Source organism: Brachyhypopomus gauderio, chromosome 20, assembly GCF_052324685.1.
Source record: "Brachyhypopomus gauderio isolate BG-103 chromosome 20, BGAUD_0.2, whole genome shotgun sequence".
Classification (NCBI taxonomy): Eukaryota; Metazoa; Chordata; class Actinopteri; order Gymnotiformes; family Hypopomidae; genus Brachyhypopomus; species Brachyhypopomus gauderio.
Genome location: NC_135230.1, coordinates 5,051,171 through 5,069,613, shown reverse-complemented (window position 1 = coordinate 5,069,613; position 18,443 = coordinate 5,051,171). Strand labels below are relative to the sequence as shown.

The 18,443-nt window shown below is 45.3% G+C and overlaps 1 protein-coding gene across 6 annotated transcripts in view; it reads right to left on the bottom strand.

Annotated features, from left to right (window-relative positions):
- Positions 1-18,443, bottom strand: part of LOC143484635 (butyrophilin subfamily 1 member A1-like) — a 42,952-nt gene that overhangs the window by 3,825 nt on the left and 20,684 nt on the right. For 4 of the 6 annotated variants that reach the window (XM_076983463.1, XM_076983466.1, XM_076983467.1 and 1 more), the window contains 5 exons: positions 17,565-17,738; positions 16,800-16,976; positions 15,345-15,518; positions 4,519-4,692; positions 1,263-1,436 (listed from right to left, as the gene is read on the bottom strand). In XM_076983463.1, coding sequence (XP_076839578.1) covers positions 1,263-1,436; positions 4,519-4,692; positions 15,345-15,518; positions 16,800-16,976; positions 17,565-17,738 — 873 coding nt within the window. The remainder of the gene's footprint in view (positions 1-1,262; positions 1,437-4,518; positions 4,693-15,344; positions 15,519-16,799; positions 16,977-17,564; positions 17,739-18,443) is intronic. The other 2 variants (XM_076983465.1, XM_076983468.1) reach the window with 2 other exon arrangements.

The following is an 18,443-nucleotide window of genomic DNA, read 5'->3' as shown; positions in this document are numbered from 1 at the left end:
ACTCACACTGTCACGACCGTCTCTGTACTGTCAGACTAAACATCTGCCATGATCACCCACTCCATGACGTGTCACATGACAACTCCTCTTCTGTTTTGATTTAACTTCTTGGTTTTCCTTTTATGTGCTTTTATTTTGAATTTCCTTGTTGTGTCTGTCTTCACACCCCATCCCTGTTACCCTCCTCCTCATTAGTGTTTTCACCTGCACCTGGTTTCATTCCCCAGTTCCTCAGGTGTTTGTAGTCCTTGTTTTCAGTATAATCTTTACTGGTCATCACACGTAGATCTTGTTGTTTGTTCCCAAGTTCTACATTAATGATTCTCTCGTCTTTCTGGTTGTTGTCACTCGTGTCTCGTATATATTGTGGACAGTCTTACAGTTGTCCTGGTTTCTGTTCAGTCTCTATTACTAGTCTTGATATTTGCTTTGTGTTTGTATTGCTGCTTTATAATATGTAAGTATGCAGTTTGCTTCATGTACCTTTGTTTGTCTATTTAGCTGTTTATTCAATATGTTCTTTTTCATTGATGTGTCTGTAGTTGTATTACATGGTTCTTGTCTTTAGTCTTTAGGTATATCTGTTTTTCTTATTGTAGATGTATTTTGGGCCGTTTATAATAAACCTCATAAAAGCTCACATTTGTGTCCAGCCTCTGAGTCACCCAAGTTACATCAACTTTAGGAGATGTATTTATATTTAGACAAACATCTGAACTATTGTGTTCAGTAAATGTTGTGCTACTGTGTCTGTTCTGTGATTACAGTGTAGCCCTGAACACACACACACAGGTGAAATGACACAACTGTAAAGTTCCTCCATCACATGGTGGATCTCCCACAACACAAAGTCCTCACCCTGCTGTCCAGACAGCTGCTGTCTCTGTTTTAAAGAGTCCAGGCTCCTCCCCCTGATGACACACACCTGTCCATCATGATGGGGAGCAGGAACCAACCAGTCATGCAGGTGGACTGTAGCTCTGCCCTCTGGCCTACACAGCTCCACCCACTAACACTGTCACACTCACTATAACACACTGCAGTACAGTTCACTATAACCACTGCCCTAAACCAAACACTAGACAACAAAAGACACTACAAACATATCACTGCACAGCAGAGTCTACAAACAGGATGAATTATTAATAGGAGACCAGTCAGAAATACATAAGGAACAGATGATTATGGCCTTCAGTAGTTTAGTTACTCATGAACTCTAGGACACACACACACACACACACACACACACACTATAATGTTACCTGAGTGTGTCCAGTGTGCAGTGTGGATCCTCCAGTCTAGCAGAGAGCAGCTTCACTCCTGACTCTCCTGGGTGGTTGTAGGTCAGATCCAGTTCTTTCAGGTGTGAGGGGTTTGAGCTCAGAGCTGAAGCCAGAGAAGAACAACCTTCCTCTGTGACCAGACAACCAGACAATCTGAAGAAAGGAGAGAGAGAGAGTGTGAGAGAGAGAGAGAGAGAGAGAGAGAGAGAGAGATGTGTTTCCAGATCAGTCTTCATGGAGCAGCTAGAGAGGCTGGGAACTGTAGTGAAGGTTCCTCCACTCTCATCTCCAAGATGGCGTCCTCCGTGCAGACGGCTTTGTTCACTCTTCTCCACATCACTGCTGCTTGTGTTAATTTGAGCTCTTATGTTTATTCTCACCCTTCAGAACTCTAGTGCACTATTAACCTACATCAGAAGAACCTAAAACTGGACTTACACTGTGTGATATCAGTGGTCTACTCTCCTCATCAACTCTCCTTCACGGCCCACGTTGCTAACACAACACGATCATGCAGATTCGCCCTTCACAACATTCAGAGGATTCGGCCCTTTCTCTCTAGGGAGGCCACTCAGGTCCTTGTCCAGTCCCTTGTTATCTCAAGACTGGACTACTGCTGGGCTACTGGGAGACAAGCATCCAGACTTTTCTCTGTCCTGGATCCAAAATGGTGGAATGAATTTCCCTTGTGTGTCCGAACATCGGAGTCACTTGCTGTCTTCAGACGCCGACTGAAGACCCACCTCTTTCAAGTGCACTTTACATAATTATGCTTTGTCTATTGTGCTTTATCATCTCTTTCCTCAGATGTTTGTTACAGGTATTGTTTACTGTCTTTTTCTCAGGTATTGTGCAGAATTGTTTACTGTCTTTTTCCTCAGGTGGTGTATATTCAGGTATAATAATGACTTGGCATAATTGTTAGGTATTATATGACTTTCGTCTAGTGATTTTTCCAGCTTAGAGTACTTTGTGTTCAGGACTATCTATACTACCTTGGAGATTCCAAGCAACTACGTAGCACTTTTGTAAGTCGCTCTGGATAAGAACGTCTGCTAAATGCCATAAATGTAAATGTAAATGTCTTAATAAAACTGTCATGTGTGTACATCTACAGACATGCAGGGCTACATGGCAGCAACAGTCCACCTCTAAATACAATAACTACTGTCACATTATACCTGCTGTATTATTGTACTCTACCACTTTACCACTCTAGCTTTTATATTTAATGACTACTTATTATCTTAATCTTAATCCCTGAGTGGAGAGTTTAGATTAAAGTTGTAAAGTGCATGTGCAAACAGTTCTTCACATTAAAGTTCCTGATGGGGTGAATGGGGGCAGTTTGTGGAGGGAGTTCATTGTCCTGATGGGACAGAAACTGTTGTACAATCTGGAGGATGTTGCCCAGATGCTCTGCAGCTCCTACCAGAGGGTGGAGAACAAAGAGGTGGTGGGAGGGGTGAGAGGGTCCAGCATGATGGTGGAGGCCTTTCTGACACATCCACCTTTATAAACGTCTGCTAGGGTGGGAGTGGGGCTCCCATGATCCTCTCTGAGGCCCTGGTTAGCTGCTCCATGTCCTGCCTGTACAGTGTGTCATCGTTATTGGTGATCAGACTGACTGTAGTGTCATCTGTGAATGTTGTGATGTGATTGAGCTGAACGTGTCAGTGCAGTCATGTGTGAGTAATGTGAACAGGAGAGGTGTGAGCACACAGTCATGTGTGAGTAATGTGAACAGGAGAGGTGTGAGCACACAGTCATGTGTGAGTAATGTTAACAGGAGAGGTGTGAGCACACAGTCATGTGTGAGTAATGTGAACAGGAGAGGTGTGAACACACAGTCATGTGTGAGTAATGTGAACAGGAGAGGTGTGAACACACAGTCATGTGTGAGTAATGTGAACAGGAGAGGTGTGAACACACAGAGTCATGTGTGAGTAATGTGAACAGGAGAGGTGTGAACACACAGAGTCATGTGTGAGTAATGTGAACAGGAGAGGTGTGAACGCACAGAGTCATGTGTGAGTAATGTGAACAGGAGAGGTGTGAACACACAGTCATGTGTGAGTAATGTGAACAGGAGAGGTGTGAACACACAGTCATGTGTGAGTAATGTGAACAGGAGAGGTGTGAACACACAGTCATGTGTGAGTAATGTGAACAGGAGAGGTGTGAACACAGTCATGTGTGAGTAATGTGAACAGGAGAGGTGTGAGCACAGTCATGTGTGAGTAATGTGAACAGGAGAGGTGTGAGCACACAGTCATGTGTGAGTAATGTGAACAGGAGAGGTATGAACACACAGTCATGTGTGAGTAATGTGAACAGGAGAGGTGTGAACACACAGTCATGTGTGAGTAATGTGAACAGGAGAGGTGTGAGCACACAGTCATGTGTGAGTAATGTGAACAGGAGAGGTGTGAACACACAGTCATGTGTGAGTAATGTGAACAGGAGAGGTGTGAGCACACAGTCATGTGTGAGTAATGTGAACAGGAGAGGTGTGAACACACAGTCATGTGTGAGTAATGTGAACAGGAGAGGTGTGAGCACACAGTCATGTGTGAGTAATGTGAACAGGAGAGGTGTGAACACACAGTCATGTGTGAGTAATGTGAACAGGAGAGGTGTGAACACACAGTCATGTGTGAGTAATGTGAACAGGAGAGGTGTGAGCACACAGTGATGTGTGAGTAATGTGAACAGGAGAGGTGTGAACACACAGTCATGTGTGAGTAATGTGAACAGGAGAGGTGTGAGCACACAGTGATGTGTGAGTAATGTGAACAGGAGAGGTGTGAGCACACAGTCCTGGGGGAGACGCTGCTCAGTGTGATGCTGCTGGATGTTCTGTTCTCTGTTTTCACTGACTGTGGTCTGTGTGTAAGAAGGTACAGTACACAGCTGCAGAGTGGTGTGTGGAGGCCCAGAGTCACCAGCTTCTCTGTGAGCTGTTGTGTAATGATGGTATTGAAAGTGGAGCTGATGTAGATAAACATCCTGACGTGTCTTTGTTCTCTAGATGTGTGAGAGTCACGTGTAGTTCACTGGATACAGCGTCCTCACCAGATCTATTTACATTATATGATTATTGAAGGGGATCAAAGTAGGAGGCAGGAGGGTCTAATATGCTGCATGACTGAACTCTCAAAACATTTCATGGTGATGGAGGTCAGAGCTACAGGACCAACCAAGAAGAATCTCTGTTGAATATAACAAATCTCACCTGAGTGTTTCCAGTTTACAGTGTGAACTCTTCAGTCCAGCAGAGAGCTGCTCCACTCCTGAATTGTTCAGGTCGTTGTTACTAAGGTCCAGTTCCCTCAGGAGGGAGTTTGCCAGTTGCAAAACTGATGCCAGATTTTCACAAGTCTTTCCCCCAAGATTACAGAGAGCCAGACTGCAAGTAGATTCAACAGATATTACTATACACTCTACAGCTGACACAACAGACATTACAATATAGACATTAGTTTTTATTAATGATCATGCTGATAATTTTTATAATTTAGATATCGTGTTTGGAGAACACAACTACATAATAAAAATTACTATACACAAAATGACCAGCAGGTGTCAGTGTTTGTCATTAACCCATATGGTTGCAGCAGTGTCTCTGTGGAGATAATAAACCCAGTTCTCAAGGGGGTGATACAGGATAAACCAGAGCATCTTTAAACCTCTGATAATAACTTTGACTGATTTACTAATACTAAGTGTGATCACCTGTGGGGTGTGTAGATGTAAAATAGCCTAAATTAATAGTATATTGTAAAAATAATAATTGATGAATATTTCAGAGAAATGTTGAAGATTCATTTTGTGTTATACAAACCCTGAATAAACCAAGTAGGTGTAGCCCCTCTATAGGGGGTGTGGTGCAGTTTCCTGCAGTCATGGGTTTGGGTCTCCTCAGTTAAAATGGTGGCTCTCAATTTATATTAACTCGCCCACTATTACTTTCCTCTCACTACTATGATGATATAAACTCCTGATATGTGACGCTCAGTGAGTGGAGACCAACATAAAGTACTCTAAACACAAACCTACATTATAAACCACACTAACATTATTCAGATTAATCAACTCACGTATTATTTGTATGTCATAACACATTTTTCCCCTTATTCCACACTAATGATCAGAATGATCACCTCACCTCCACCTCCTCTAATAATCTAATCAAACGCTGCAGGTCTGGTGGAGTCCTCTGTCCTTACACTCATTAATCTGAACCAGTTAAATATCTGACACAACTGAACTTGTTGTCTCTCCTCGTCCCGCCGTGGGTGGTGAACGCCGGTTCACTCAGGGAATCATCCCGCATCCCTGGTAGATCGGTGCAGCTACCGAGCGGTGGACCAGCCATCGCGAGGCGGGATGTCGTTATCTCTCGTGATATCAGGGCGCTATCGGTCAGCTCGTCGTCCCTCGACCAACGTCGTCAATAAAACTACTAACTAGTACTGTTAATCATAATAATTAATAAAGCAATACAGACTCTTCCCCCATCACACTATCTTAGAAGTCTCAGCTATTAAAGAGGTTCATCATCCCCAGAACTAACACGGCTGATTCCCTGACTGTGATGCTAATTCTAATATCTGAATCTCTGAGGTAAATAGAGACAGTAAACTCTTATACATCTGTGTCTTATATTTACAAGACTAGCTAACCTGGGGATACATAGACAAAAAACTGAGACAAATCTGACAAATACAATTAGCTAGCAAAATTAGACAGACTTTGTATAAAATACATATTTTCATGATCTCCTACAGTTCACCTCAGTAAGTCTAAAAAGCTCCCTTAATGCTATTGGCCACTGAAGTTACATCATTACATCTCTGGTCATGGTCCCGCCCAACAACATATTTAATTGGGTACAATTACCGTCACTCAAATAGTAAAATTGTCAATCAAATTGCCATCGCTAGTTTCAAGTTTTTCCTTTTCATGGATTACGTTACTGCCTTTGATGTATTCAAATACTACAGTTTTAAGAGTTTGTGGAGTGTTTAATAATTGTACTTTTTTGCATTTTATTTTATTTATAAAAATAAACAGACCTATTGATAATACCACACCAAACAAGGTCATTCTTAGAAACAAGGTTATTATTTTATAGATAGATAGATAGATAGATAGATAGATAGATAGATAGATAGATAGATAGATAGATAGATAGATAGATCGATAGATCGATCAATCAATCTTTATTGATCCCTTTGGGAGGTTTCCCTCAGGGAAATTAAGCAGCATCATAACAGTAATAGAAGATAAGGATTAAAGAGATTAAACTAGTAACTAATAGTAAAAAGAGCCAAAAAGCCAAAGAGGTATTGCACATAATTATTGCACTCTGTTTAAAATATTATTGCACTGGTTATGTTTTAATGAGCCTTTAAGTCATTGTATGTAGTCCTGTTAGTGTTTTTGTTTTGATCAGTCCATTTTCCTGTGGCCCCTCCTCCCCTGTAAAGAGGAGTTGTACAGTCCAATGGGATGAAGGACAAAGGAGTTTTTAAACCTGTTGGTGCTGCACTTGGGAAGGAGCAGTCGGTCACTGAACACACTCCTCTGGTTACTGATGACAGTGTTCAGAGGGTGACTGGCATCATCAATAATGCCCAGCAGTTTGTCCAGGGTCCTCTTCTCTGCCACAGTCATCAGAGAGTCCAGCTTCATGCAGACCACTGAGCCAGCCCGTCTGATGAGTTTGTTCAGCCTGTGTGTGTCCTTCTTGGATATGCTGCTCCCCCAGCACACCACAGTGTAGAACAGGACACTGGCAACCACAGACTGATAGAACATCCACAGGAGTTTCCTTCAGATACCAAACGATCACAGCCTCCTCAGGAAGTACAGCCTGCTCTGTCCCTTCCTGTACAGGTGGTCGATGTTACAGGACCAGTCCAGCTTGTTGTCCAGCCACAGCCCGAGGTACTTGTATGAGTCCACAGTCTCCACCTCAACACCCTCTATTAGAACTGGTTGTGACTTTGGTCTGGACTTCCCAAAGTCAATGACCAGCTCCTTGGTCTTTGAGGAGTTGAGCTGCAGGTGGTTGCTGTGGCACCAGACAGTGAAGTCCCTCACCAGGCTCCTGTACTCCTCCTCTTGATGATCCCTGATATACCCCACTATAGCTGTGTCATCAGCAAACCTCTGAATATGACACAGCTCTGAGTTGTACCAGAAGTCTGCGGTGTACAGGGTGAAAAGAAGAGGGGCCAGCACCGTGCCCTGTGGAGCTCCAATACTGCTGATCAGTGTCAGACGTGATGTCCTTCAGTCTGACGTACTGTGGCCTGTCAGTAAGGTAGCAGTAGATCCACGTGACCAGGCAGCGGTCCACTCACATCTTGTTCGGTTTGTCCTGGAGCATAAGGGGCTGGATGGTGTTGAAGGCACTCGAGAAATCCAAGAAGAGGATCCTCACAGTGCCTTTTCCCTTATCCAGGTGTGAGTGGGCTTGGTGTAGTAGGGGAGACCAGGGACAGTTGTAACACTTTTTGTGATTTTTCCAATAAATCACAAACCATTTACACTGGAAAAGCCAATTTGCTGTATTATGAACTTCAATGTGTCAGCTACTGAAACAATGTATACAAGTGTACTTAATTAATCAATCAAATACTCAAAATGAAAAAGATTATTTATCATTCAAGTTATTGTGACTATTCATTTCTTTTTTTTAAATAGGCCTAATGATTATTTTCACACCACATGATAAAGGATGGATGAAGGATCAGACACCACACATGGTGTGATGGGGAGGATGAAGGTTCAGACACCACACATGGTGTGATGGGGAGAATGAAGGTTCAGACACCACACATGGTGTGATGGGAGGATGAAGGTTCAGACACCACACATGGTGTGATGGGAGGATGAAGACACCACACATGGTGTGATGGGAGGATGAAGACACCACACATGGTGTGATGGGGAGGATGAAGGTTCCACACATGGTGTGATGGGAGGATGAAGGTTCAGACACCACACATGGTGTGATGGGAGGATGAAGACACCACACATGGTGTGATGGGAGGATGAAGGTTCAGACACCACACATGGTGTGATGGGGGGATGAAGGTTCAGACACCACACATGGTGTGATGGGAGGATGAAGGTTCAGACACCACACATGGTGTGATGGGAGGATGAAGGTTCAGACACCACACATGGTGTGATGGGAGGATGAAGGTTCAGACACCACACATGGTGTGATGGGAGGATGAAGGTTCAGACACCACACATGGTGTGATGGGAGGATGAAGGTTCAGACACCACACATGGTGTGATGGGAGGATGAAGGTTCAGACACCACACATGGTGTGATGTGAGGATGAAGGTTCAGACACCACACATGGTGTGATGGGGAGGATGAAGGTTCAGACACCACACATGGTGTGATGGGAGGATGAAGGTTCAGACACCACACATGGTGTGATGGGCAGGAGGCTGCAGGTGGTGTGTAGGATGCCACGGTTGCCACAGTGGATGTTGGAGCTGTAATACATGTAACTGCATTCACTGCAGCTGCAGTGGAAGATGGAGTCTGTGGTGTCACTGCTGGCAGTAGTGATCTGTGAGCAGGGATGGTGCAAAGTCGCTGTCATTAAAAATATCTTTAAAAAGGCCAAATTCCAGTGCATACAAACCCTGCCTGAATATTTGATGGTGTAGCAGCCAGGGGAAGGGCACTATTCACAATGCTTGGCAGATCATAAATGGTCATTGTCACTGACTACTTGGTTCAGGGACGGTTGTAACAAGGTGTTACAATCGTCCCAGTATCACCAGTTATGTTTTCACCTCATGTGAACGAGTCTGACTGCTAGTTGGACACATGTTAATCATTTCTATTTTTATCTTACAAAACAGTGATTCTAATAATACTTATTTGGATTCATAGATATTTGATCTCAGGACAGTATCCAAAAATACCTCTGATAGAAAAATAAAAAAAGTAAAAAAATTTACCTAAAAAAAAACACTTTTGGTGATTACCTTCTCTGGGAGTTTCAAATGTGGCTCCTTTTTTGATAGCAAGAAGACAGTCTAACTGAGCATGTGCACAGTGAGTGTAATCACTCTAGCTTGTTTCTGTTTGGAGGAATTCAAGGTGTTACAACTGTCCCTTGTCTCCCCTAGGTAGAGGATGGCGTCTTCTAAACCAACACCTGCCCAGTACGCAAACTGCAGACAGTCCTGGGCATGTTGCACCTGTGGTCTGAGGAGACAGAGGAAGAGCTGCTCAAAGGTCTTCATCAGGTGTGACGTGAGTGCTACTGGTCGGAAGTCATTCAGCTCACTGGGCCGGTTCTTTTTGGGTACTGGAACTAAACATGAGGTCTTCCAGTTTGACTGATTGAAGCGGTTGAAGAAGTTATTCATCTCGTTAGCCTTCTCAACAGTCCCTCCTATGACTCTGGTCTTTGTGTTGTGGCCAGTGATGGTCTTAACACCTTTCCAGACCTCCCTCATGTTGTTCTCCTCAAGCTTTTGCTCCACCTTTCTCCTGTAGCTGTCCTTAGCTTCCCTCACACACGATCACCTCCTGTGCTGCTTTCATCGCCCCCCTGTCCCTGCTCCGAAATGCGGCCTTCTTCCTGTTGAGGACAGCTTTGACTTCCTGCATTACCCATGGCTTAATGTTAGGGTAACATCATACAGTCTTCATGGGGGAAACCACGTCTACACAGAAGTTGAAATAGTCCATCAGACAGTGTGTCATCCCCTCTATGTCCTCACAGTGTGGTCTAAGTAGCACATCCCAGTCCGTGGTGTCGAAGCAGTCTCTGAGGGCTTCTTCCATTCCAGGGGACCACCTCCTGATGGTGGTGGTTGTTACAGGCTGCCTTTGAACCAGGGGTGTGTACTCTGGCTGTAGGTGGACTAGGTTGAACCAGGGGTGTGTACTCTGGCTGTAGGTGGACTAGGTTGAACCAGGGGTGTGTACTCTGGCTGTAGGTGGACTAGGTTGAACCAGGGGTGTGTACTCTGGCTGTAGGTGGACTAGGTTGAACCAGGGGTGTGTACTCTGGCTGTAGGTGGACTAGGTTGAACCAGGGGTGTGTACTCTGGCTGTAGGTGGACTAGGTTGAACCAGGGGTGTGTACTCTGGCTGTAGGTGGACTAGGTTGAACCAGGGGTGTGTACTCTGGCTGTAGGTGGACTAGGTTGAACCAGGGGTGTGTACTCTGGCTGTAGGTGGACTAGGTTGAACCAGGGGTGTGTACTCTGGCTGTAGGTGGACTAGGTTGAACCAGTGGTGTGTTCTCTGGCTGTAGGTGGACTAGGTTGAACCAGTGGTGTGTACTCTGGCTGTAGGTGGACTAGGTTGAACCAGGGGTGTGTACTCTGGCTGTAGGTGGACTAGGTTGAACCAGGGGTGTGTACTCTGGCTGTAGGTGGACTAGGTTGAACCAGGGGTGTGTACTCTGGCTGTAGGTGGACTAGGTTGAACCAGGGGTGTGTACTCTGGCTGTAGGTGGACTAGGTTGAACCAGGGGTGTGTACTCTGGCTGTAGGTGGACTAGGTTGAACCAGGGGTGTGTACTCTGGCTGTAGGTGGACTAGGTTGAACCAGGGGTGTGTACTCTGGCTGTAGGTGGACTAGGTTGAACCAGGGGTGTGTACTCTGGCTGTAGGTGGACTAGGTTGAACCAGGGGTGTGTACTCTGGCTGTAGGTGGACTAGGTTGAACCAGGGGTGTGTACTCTGGCTGTAGGTGGACTAGGTTGAACCAGGGGTGTGTACTCTGGCTGTAGGTGGACTAGGTTGAACCAGGGGTGTGTACTCTGGCTGTAGGTGGACTAGGTTGAACCAGGGGTGTGTACTCTGGCTGTAGGTGGACTAGGTTGAACCAGGGGTGTGTACTCTGGCTGTAGGTGGACTAGGTTGAACCAGGGGTGTGTACTCTGGCTGTAGGTGGACTAGGTTGAACCAGGGGTGTGTACTCTGGCTGTAGGTGGACTAGGTTGAACCAGGGGTGTGTACTCTGGCTGTAGGTGGACTAGGTTGAACCAGGGGTGTGTACTCTGGCTGTAGGTGGACTAGGTTGAACCAGGGGTGTGTACTCTGGCTGTAGGTGGACTAGGTTGAACCAGGGGTGTGTACTCTGGCTGTAGGTGGACTAGGTTGAACCAGGGGTGTGTACTCTGGCTGTAGGTGGACTAGGTTGAACCAGTGGTGTGTTCTCTGGCTGTAGGTGGACTAGGTTGAACCAGTGGTGTGTTCTCTGGCTGTAGGTGGACTAGGTTGAACCAGGGGTGTGTACTCTGGCTGTAGGTGGACTAGGTTGAACCAGGGGTGTGTACTCTGGCTGTAGGTGGACTAGGTTGAACCAGGGGTGTGTACTCTGGCTGTAGGTGGACTAGGTTGAACCAGGGGTGTGTACTCTGGCTGTAGGTGGACTAGGTTGAACCAGGGGTGTGTACTCTGGCTGTAGGTGGACTAGGTTGAACCAGGGGTGTGTACTCTGGCTGTAGGTGGACTAGGTTGAACCAGGGGTGTGTACTCTGGCTGTAGGTGGACTAGGTTGAACCAGGGGTGTGTACTCTGGCTGTAGGTGGACTAGGTTGAACCAGGGGTGTGTACTCTGGCTGTAGGTGGACTAGGTTGAACCAGGGGTGTGTACTCTGGCTGTAGGTGGACTAGGTTGAACCAGGGGTGTGTACTCTGGCTGTAGGTGGACTAGGTTGAACCAGGGGTGTGTACTCTGGCTGTAGGTGGACTAGGTTGAACCAGGGGTGTGTTCTCTGGCTGTAGGTGGACTAGGTTGAACCAGGGGTGTGTACTCTGGCTGTAGGTGGACTAGGTTGAACCAGGGGTGTGTACTCTGGCTGTAGGTGGACTAGGTTGAACCAGGGGTGTGTACTCTGGCTGTAGGTGGACTAGGTTGAACCAGGGGTGTGTACTCTGGCTGTAGGTGGACTAGGTTGAACCAGGGGTGTGTACTCTGGCTGTAGGTGGACTAGGTTGAACCAGTGGTGTGTTCTCTGGCTGTAGGTGGACTAGGTTGAACCAGTGGTGTGTTCTCTGGCTGTAGGTGGACTAGGTTGAACCAGGGGTGTGTACTCTGGCTGTAGGTGGACTAGGTTGAACCAGGGGTGTGTACTCTGGCTGTAGGTGGACTAGGTTGAACCAGGGGTGTGTACTCTGGCTGTAGGTGGACTAGGTTGAACCAGGGGTGTGTACTCTGGCTGTAGGTGGACTAGGTTGAACCAGGGGTGTGTACTCTGGCTGTAGGTGGACTAGGTTGAACCAGGGGTGTGTACTCTGGCTGTAGGTGGACTAGGTTGAACCAGGGGTGTGTACTCTGGCTGTAGGTGGACTAGGTTGAACCAGGGGTGTGTACTCTGGCTGTAGGTGGACTAGGTTGAACCAGGGGTGTGTACTCTGGCTGTAGGTGGACTAGGTTGAACCAGGGGTGTGTACTCTGGCTGTAGGTGGACTAGGTTGAACCAGGGGTGTGTACTCTGGCTGTAGGTGGACTAGGTTGAACCAGGGGTGTGTACTCTGGCTGTAGGTGGACTAGGTTGAACCAGGGGTGTGTACTCTGGCTGTAGGTGGACTAGGTTGAACCAGGGGTGTGTACTCTGGCTGTAGGTGGACTAGGTTGAACCAGGGGTGTGTACTCTGGCTGTAGGTGGACTAGGTTGAACCAGGGGTGTGTACTCTGGCTGTAGGTGGACTAGGTTGAACCAGGGGTGTGTACTCTGGCTGTAGGTGGACTAGGTTGAACCAGGGGTGTGTACTCTGGCTGTAGGTGGACTAGGTTGAACCAGGGGTGTGTACTCTGGCTGTAGGTGGACTAGGTTGAACCAGGGGTGTGTACTCTGGCTGTAGGTGGACTAGGTTGAACCAGGGGTGTGTACTCTGGCTGTAGGTGGACTAGGTTGAACCAGGGGTGTGTACTCTGGCTGTAGGTGGACTAGGTTGAACCAGTGGTGTGTTCTCTGGCTGTAGGTGGACTAGGTTGAACCAGTGGTGTGTTCTCTGGCTGTAGGTGGACTAGGTTGAACCAGGGGTGTGTACTCTGGCTGTAGGTGGACTAGGTTGAACCAGGGGTGTGTACTCTGGCTGTAGGTGGACTAGGTTGAACCAGGGGTGTGTACTCTGGCTGTAGGTGGACTAGGTTGAACCAGGGGTGTGTACTCTGGCTGTAGGTGGACTAGGTTGAACCAGGGGTGTGTACTCTGGCTGTAGGTGGACTAGGTTGAACCAGGGGTGTGTACTCTGGCTGTAGGTGGACTAGGTTGAACCAGGGGTGTGTACTCTGGCTGTAGGTGGACTAGGTTGAACCAGGGGTGTGTACTCTGGCTGTAGGTGGACTAGGTTGAACCAGGGGTGTGTACTCTGGCTGTAGGTGGACTAGGTTGAACCAGGGGTGTGTACTCTGGCTGTAGGTGGACTAGGTTGAACCAGGGGTGTGTACTCTGGCTGTAGGTGGACTAGGTTGAACCAGGGGTGTGTACTCTGGCTGTAGGTGGACTAGGTTGAACCAGGGGTGTGTACTCTGGCTGTAGGTGGACTAGGTTGAACCAGGGGTGTGTACTCTGGCTGTAGGTGGACTAGGTTGAACCAGGGGTGTGTTCTCTGGCTGTAGGTGGACTAGGTTGAACCAGGGGTGTGTACTCTGGCTGTAGGTGGACTAGGTTGAACCAGGGGTGTGTACTCTGGCTGTAGGTGGACTAGGTTGAACCAGGGGTGTGTACTTTGGCTGTAGGTGGACTAGGTTGAACCAGGGGTGTGTACTCTGGCTGTAGGTGGACTAGGTTGAACCAGGGGTGTGTACTCTGGCTGTAGGTGGACTAGGTTGAACCAGGGGTGTGTACTCTGGCTGTAGGTGGACTAGGTTGAACCAGGGGTGTGTACTCTGGCTGTAGGTGGACTAGGTTGAACCAGGGGTGTGTACTCTGGCTGTAGGTGGACTAGGTTGAACCAGGGGTGTGTACTCTGGCTGTAGGTGGACTAGGTTGAACCAGGGGTGTGTACTCTGGCTGTAGGTGGACTAGGTTGAACCAGGGGTGTGTACTCTGGCTGTAGGTGGACTAGGTTGAACCAGGGGTGTGTACTCTGGCTGTAGGTAGACTAGGTTGTGGTCAGACTTGCCTAGACTAGACAACATTGTTGTAATGGTGTTGTGCTCTCGGTTTTAGATGATCATAAAAATTAAGAAAATTATCGTCACTGTGTTACACTGGGAAATACTATGTAAATACTAGGAACATTGTGACGTTATGACTGCATGTTACACTGTTATGGTGTTTCTGATCATTCTGGTTCATACACTAGTGTTCTAACACACCCAAACAAACTCTGCTGCTACCACACTACAGATATAGTGAAACTACAAACACTCCAGAAGTGTAGTCTGATAATATATAATAGATAGACTGCACACAGGTGTAGTAATAGAACACAGATTTGTACCTTCAGTTTACAGAGTTAATGTATCAACTCCTACCAGATGGGGGTGAAGGTCATTTTCTGATTTGGGGTGTTTTCTCCTGGTTTTGTCTAGTCAGACAGCAGGACATCACACTGTGTTATGAAGATATGTTTGGGGAGAAACTAGTGTTGGGTTTGCTCATCATCTGAGCGTCTGCTTCCCATGGAGAGAGATGGCATATTTGTTGATTTCTCTTACTTATTATAATAGTGGTGGCAGGAATGATCTCTCTCTCTCTTTCTCTCTCTCTATCTCTCAAACACACACACGAACACACACATACACACACACACACACACACACACACACACACACACACACACACACACACACACACCAGCTAAAGGTGGCTGTTGCCTGGTAGATTCACTAAAATATCTGAAGACCATCTGAAGATGAATGTCTCCTACACTTACATTTTGGATATCTAGGGAGATGCAGCCATTTATTAAATCAGTCAAGATCACTAAAATTATTAATGCCTGTAAATATGTAAAGAAGCAGACATCCTGACCTTTATAAAATTACCCTACAGTGCCTTCACAGATTAACATTTCCAGTCAAAAATTAATTCACTGAACGGTCACCTGAGTGTCTCAAGTTTACAGTGTGAACTCTTCAGTCCATCAGAGAGCTGCTCCACTCCTGAATCCTCCAGGTTGTTGTTATTAAGGTCCAGATGTTTCAGGGAGGATATTTCTGTTTGTAGAGCAGATATGAGAGATTTGCAAGACTCCACAGTGAGATGACAGCCAGCTAGTCTGCAAAGGAGGAGTAAATAAAATAGTTCAGTTAAAACAGAAGATTTGAAATCACACAGAAAGAGTGATGCTGCAGATGATGAAAATATTCATTCAATAATATTTTATGCTCCAGTAACATCTATTTTTTTGAAACAGGTCAATATTTAACATGACACACAGTAAACAGGCAGACTGAACTGGGCTCTATTACACCACCACACAGGAGTCGGAGGAGATGAGCAAAACTCACCATCAACCAGAGGTGTCAATTCCAGGTTCAGAAAGTAAAAGTCCTCACCAGGATTTTGCTCAAGCTTGCTAGATTTTTTAATTAGTGCAATCCAGGTAAAATTAGTGGAATCAACACAATCCAGGAGGCTTGAGCAAAATCCTGGTGAGGACTTTTACTTTCTGAACCTGGAATTGACACCTCTGCCATCACCATGGTAACTAATGCTACAAAGAATAACTAAAAGGGTCAGACTAAATAAAACATCAAATGTACAGCACAAAAGGGGAATGTACACATTAAACATGTAATTACGTACATCACGAACTACGGGGAGGCACAAGGCACTCTGGGTAAATACAGTACAGAGTGCAGTTCAGTCAGGGGATGTGGAATCACAAGAATAGTGTGATGATGTAGATGAGGAAATATTGAGATGTTTAATGTTATTGTTGTAAATAATATGATACAATTCTCACTCAAACACAAGAGAGGTCCATTTTCTGGTAAGAAAAGTTTAATGAGGGCAAAAGAGTAATCCATAAGAACGAGGTCAAAACCAGGCAGGCAGAAATAAACCAAGCAGAGGTACAACAGGACATGGTAAAAGGGATGTGAATGTGTTCATGAACAACACTGATACTGGAACATGACAAACCACAAGAGTGGCAATACTTCACAATGAATGCTGGGTGAAGCAGATCTAAATAAGACATCAACTCATACAATGAGGAGCAAGTGAGGTAGTATCCATGGTGATCTCAGTACTCCGAGGAGGAGGACCTCTAGTGGCGATAGAGGGAGTTGCTGATAATATTAAGTTATCCACATAACCAAACAGTGATGTAACAGTGATATATGATGGTTCTGTAACCAGATCAATTCCACCATCTTTTGCCTTAGGATGTCATATTTCTGCAGTACTAGGTGTTGATAAATTACTTGATAAAGTAATTAATAATGCAATAAAGATGAATAAAGATTCTATTATAGTATTAAATTCTTCAAGAGATGATAGTGCTTTCACACCTTAACATTTCCATTCAAGAATGAACTCACAGAAATCTCACCTGAGTGTCTCCAGTTTACAGTGTGATTTCTTCAGTCCATCAGAGAGCTGCTCCACTCCTGAATCCTGCAAGTTGTTGTTGTTATTAAGATCCAGATGTTTCAGAGAAGAATTTTCTGTTTGTAGAGCTGATGTGAGATATTCACAAGACTTCACAGAGAGATAACAGCCAGTTAACCTGAAAAGAAGAAAATTCAGAGCAGAATGTATTTCAGTCAGAGGATGTAGAATCACAGAAAATGTTTTATGAAGCAGATACAATTTTAGTTAAAATATGACTGGAAACATTTAAAGATGATGTACTAGCCATTCTAAAACTGTCCTAATTCCATTTGCAGTTTAACTGTCATGTTGGCTGCACCCGACTCCTCCATCAGGCTGGACTGTGTGTGTGTGTGTGTGTGTGTGTGTGTGTGTATTTGTTCATCAGTGTTATCTGTGCGTGTATGTGTGTGTGTTCATCAGTGTTATCTGTGTGTGTATGTGTGTGTGTTCATCAGTGTTATCTCTCTGTGTGTGTGTGTGTGTGTGTGTGTGTGTGTTTGTCTTTGTCTTGACCAGTTCTGCTAGTGTTTTGCATGTTCCATTCCCTGTTTAAAATAAAATCTTCTAAACTCAAAGCTTGTGTCTCTGCATCCTACCTCATCCCTCTCTGTGTTATATTAACATTTATATTCAAGAATGAATTCACATAAAACATCCTACTTCATCCCTCTCTGTGTTATATTAACATTTCCATTCAAGAATGAATTCACATAAATCTCACCTGAGTGTCTCCAGTTTACAGTGTGGTTTCTTCAGTCCAGCAGAGAGCTGCTCCACTCCTGAATCATCCAGGTTGCTGTAACTAAAGTCCAGCTCTTTCAGGGAAGAGTTGTCTGTTTGTAGAGCTGAGGTGAGATATTTGCAAGACAACACGGTGAGATTACAGCCAGATAATCTGCAAAAAGGAATAAATACAGTACAGGTCAGTCTGATATCCAGTCACACAGGTATAAATGTCAGAAATATTTCAGATCTTTGACATTTGTATTGTGTGTTTCTCTTTTATTAGATTTTATTATTGTGTGTTTATAATAATAATAATAATTTCCACTTCTATAGCGCCTTTCAAAGTACCCAAGGACGCTGTACAGAGAAATACAAAAAAACAAAAACACAGACAAGAACAGACAATAAAAAAGAAAAAAGAAAATCCCATAGAACAGACCTAAGTTGAGGAAGTTGTGAGAAAATGTTGATTAAATAGGTGGGTCTTTAGTTGAGCCTTGAATACGTTAAGAGATGGTAAGAGACGGAGGGAGAGGGGAAGAGAGTTCCAGAGAGTCGGAGCCGCCACACTGAAAGATCGACCACCCATGGTGCTTAACTTGAATCTGGGAACAACTAAGAGTCCAGTGTCAGATGACCGAAGCCGGCGAGTAGGGACATAGCGGTGCAAAAGATTAGCCAGATATATGGGAGCCAAACCAGAGAGTGCTTTGAAAGTAAGTACTAGAATTTTGTACTGGATACGGAGACTTATCGGAAGCCAATGAAGACGCTCTAAGACAGGTGTTATATGGTCGTACTTCCTTGACTGGGTCAGAACACGAGCAGCAGCATTCTGAACAGTCTGAAGGGACCGAAGAGACTTAGAGGGAAG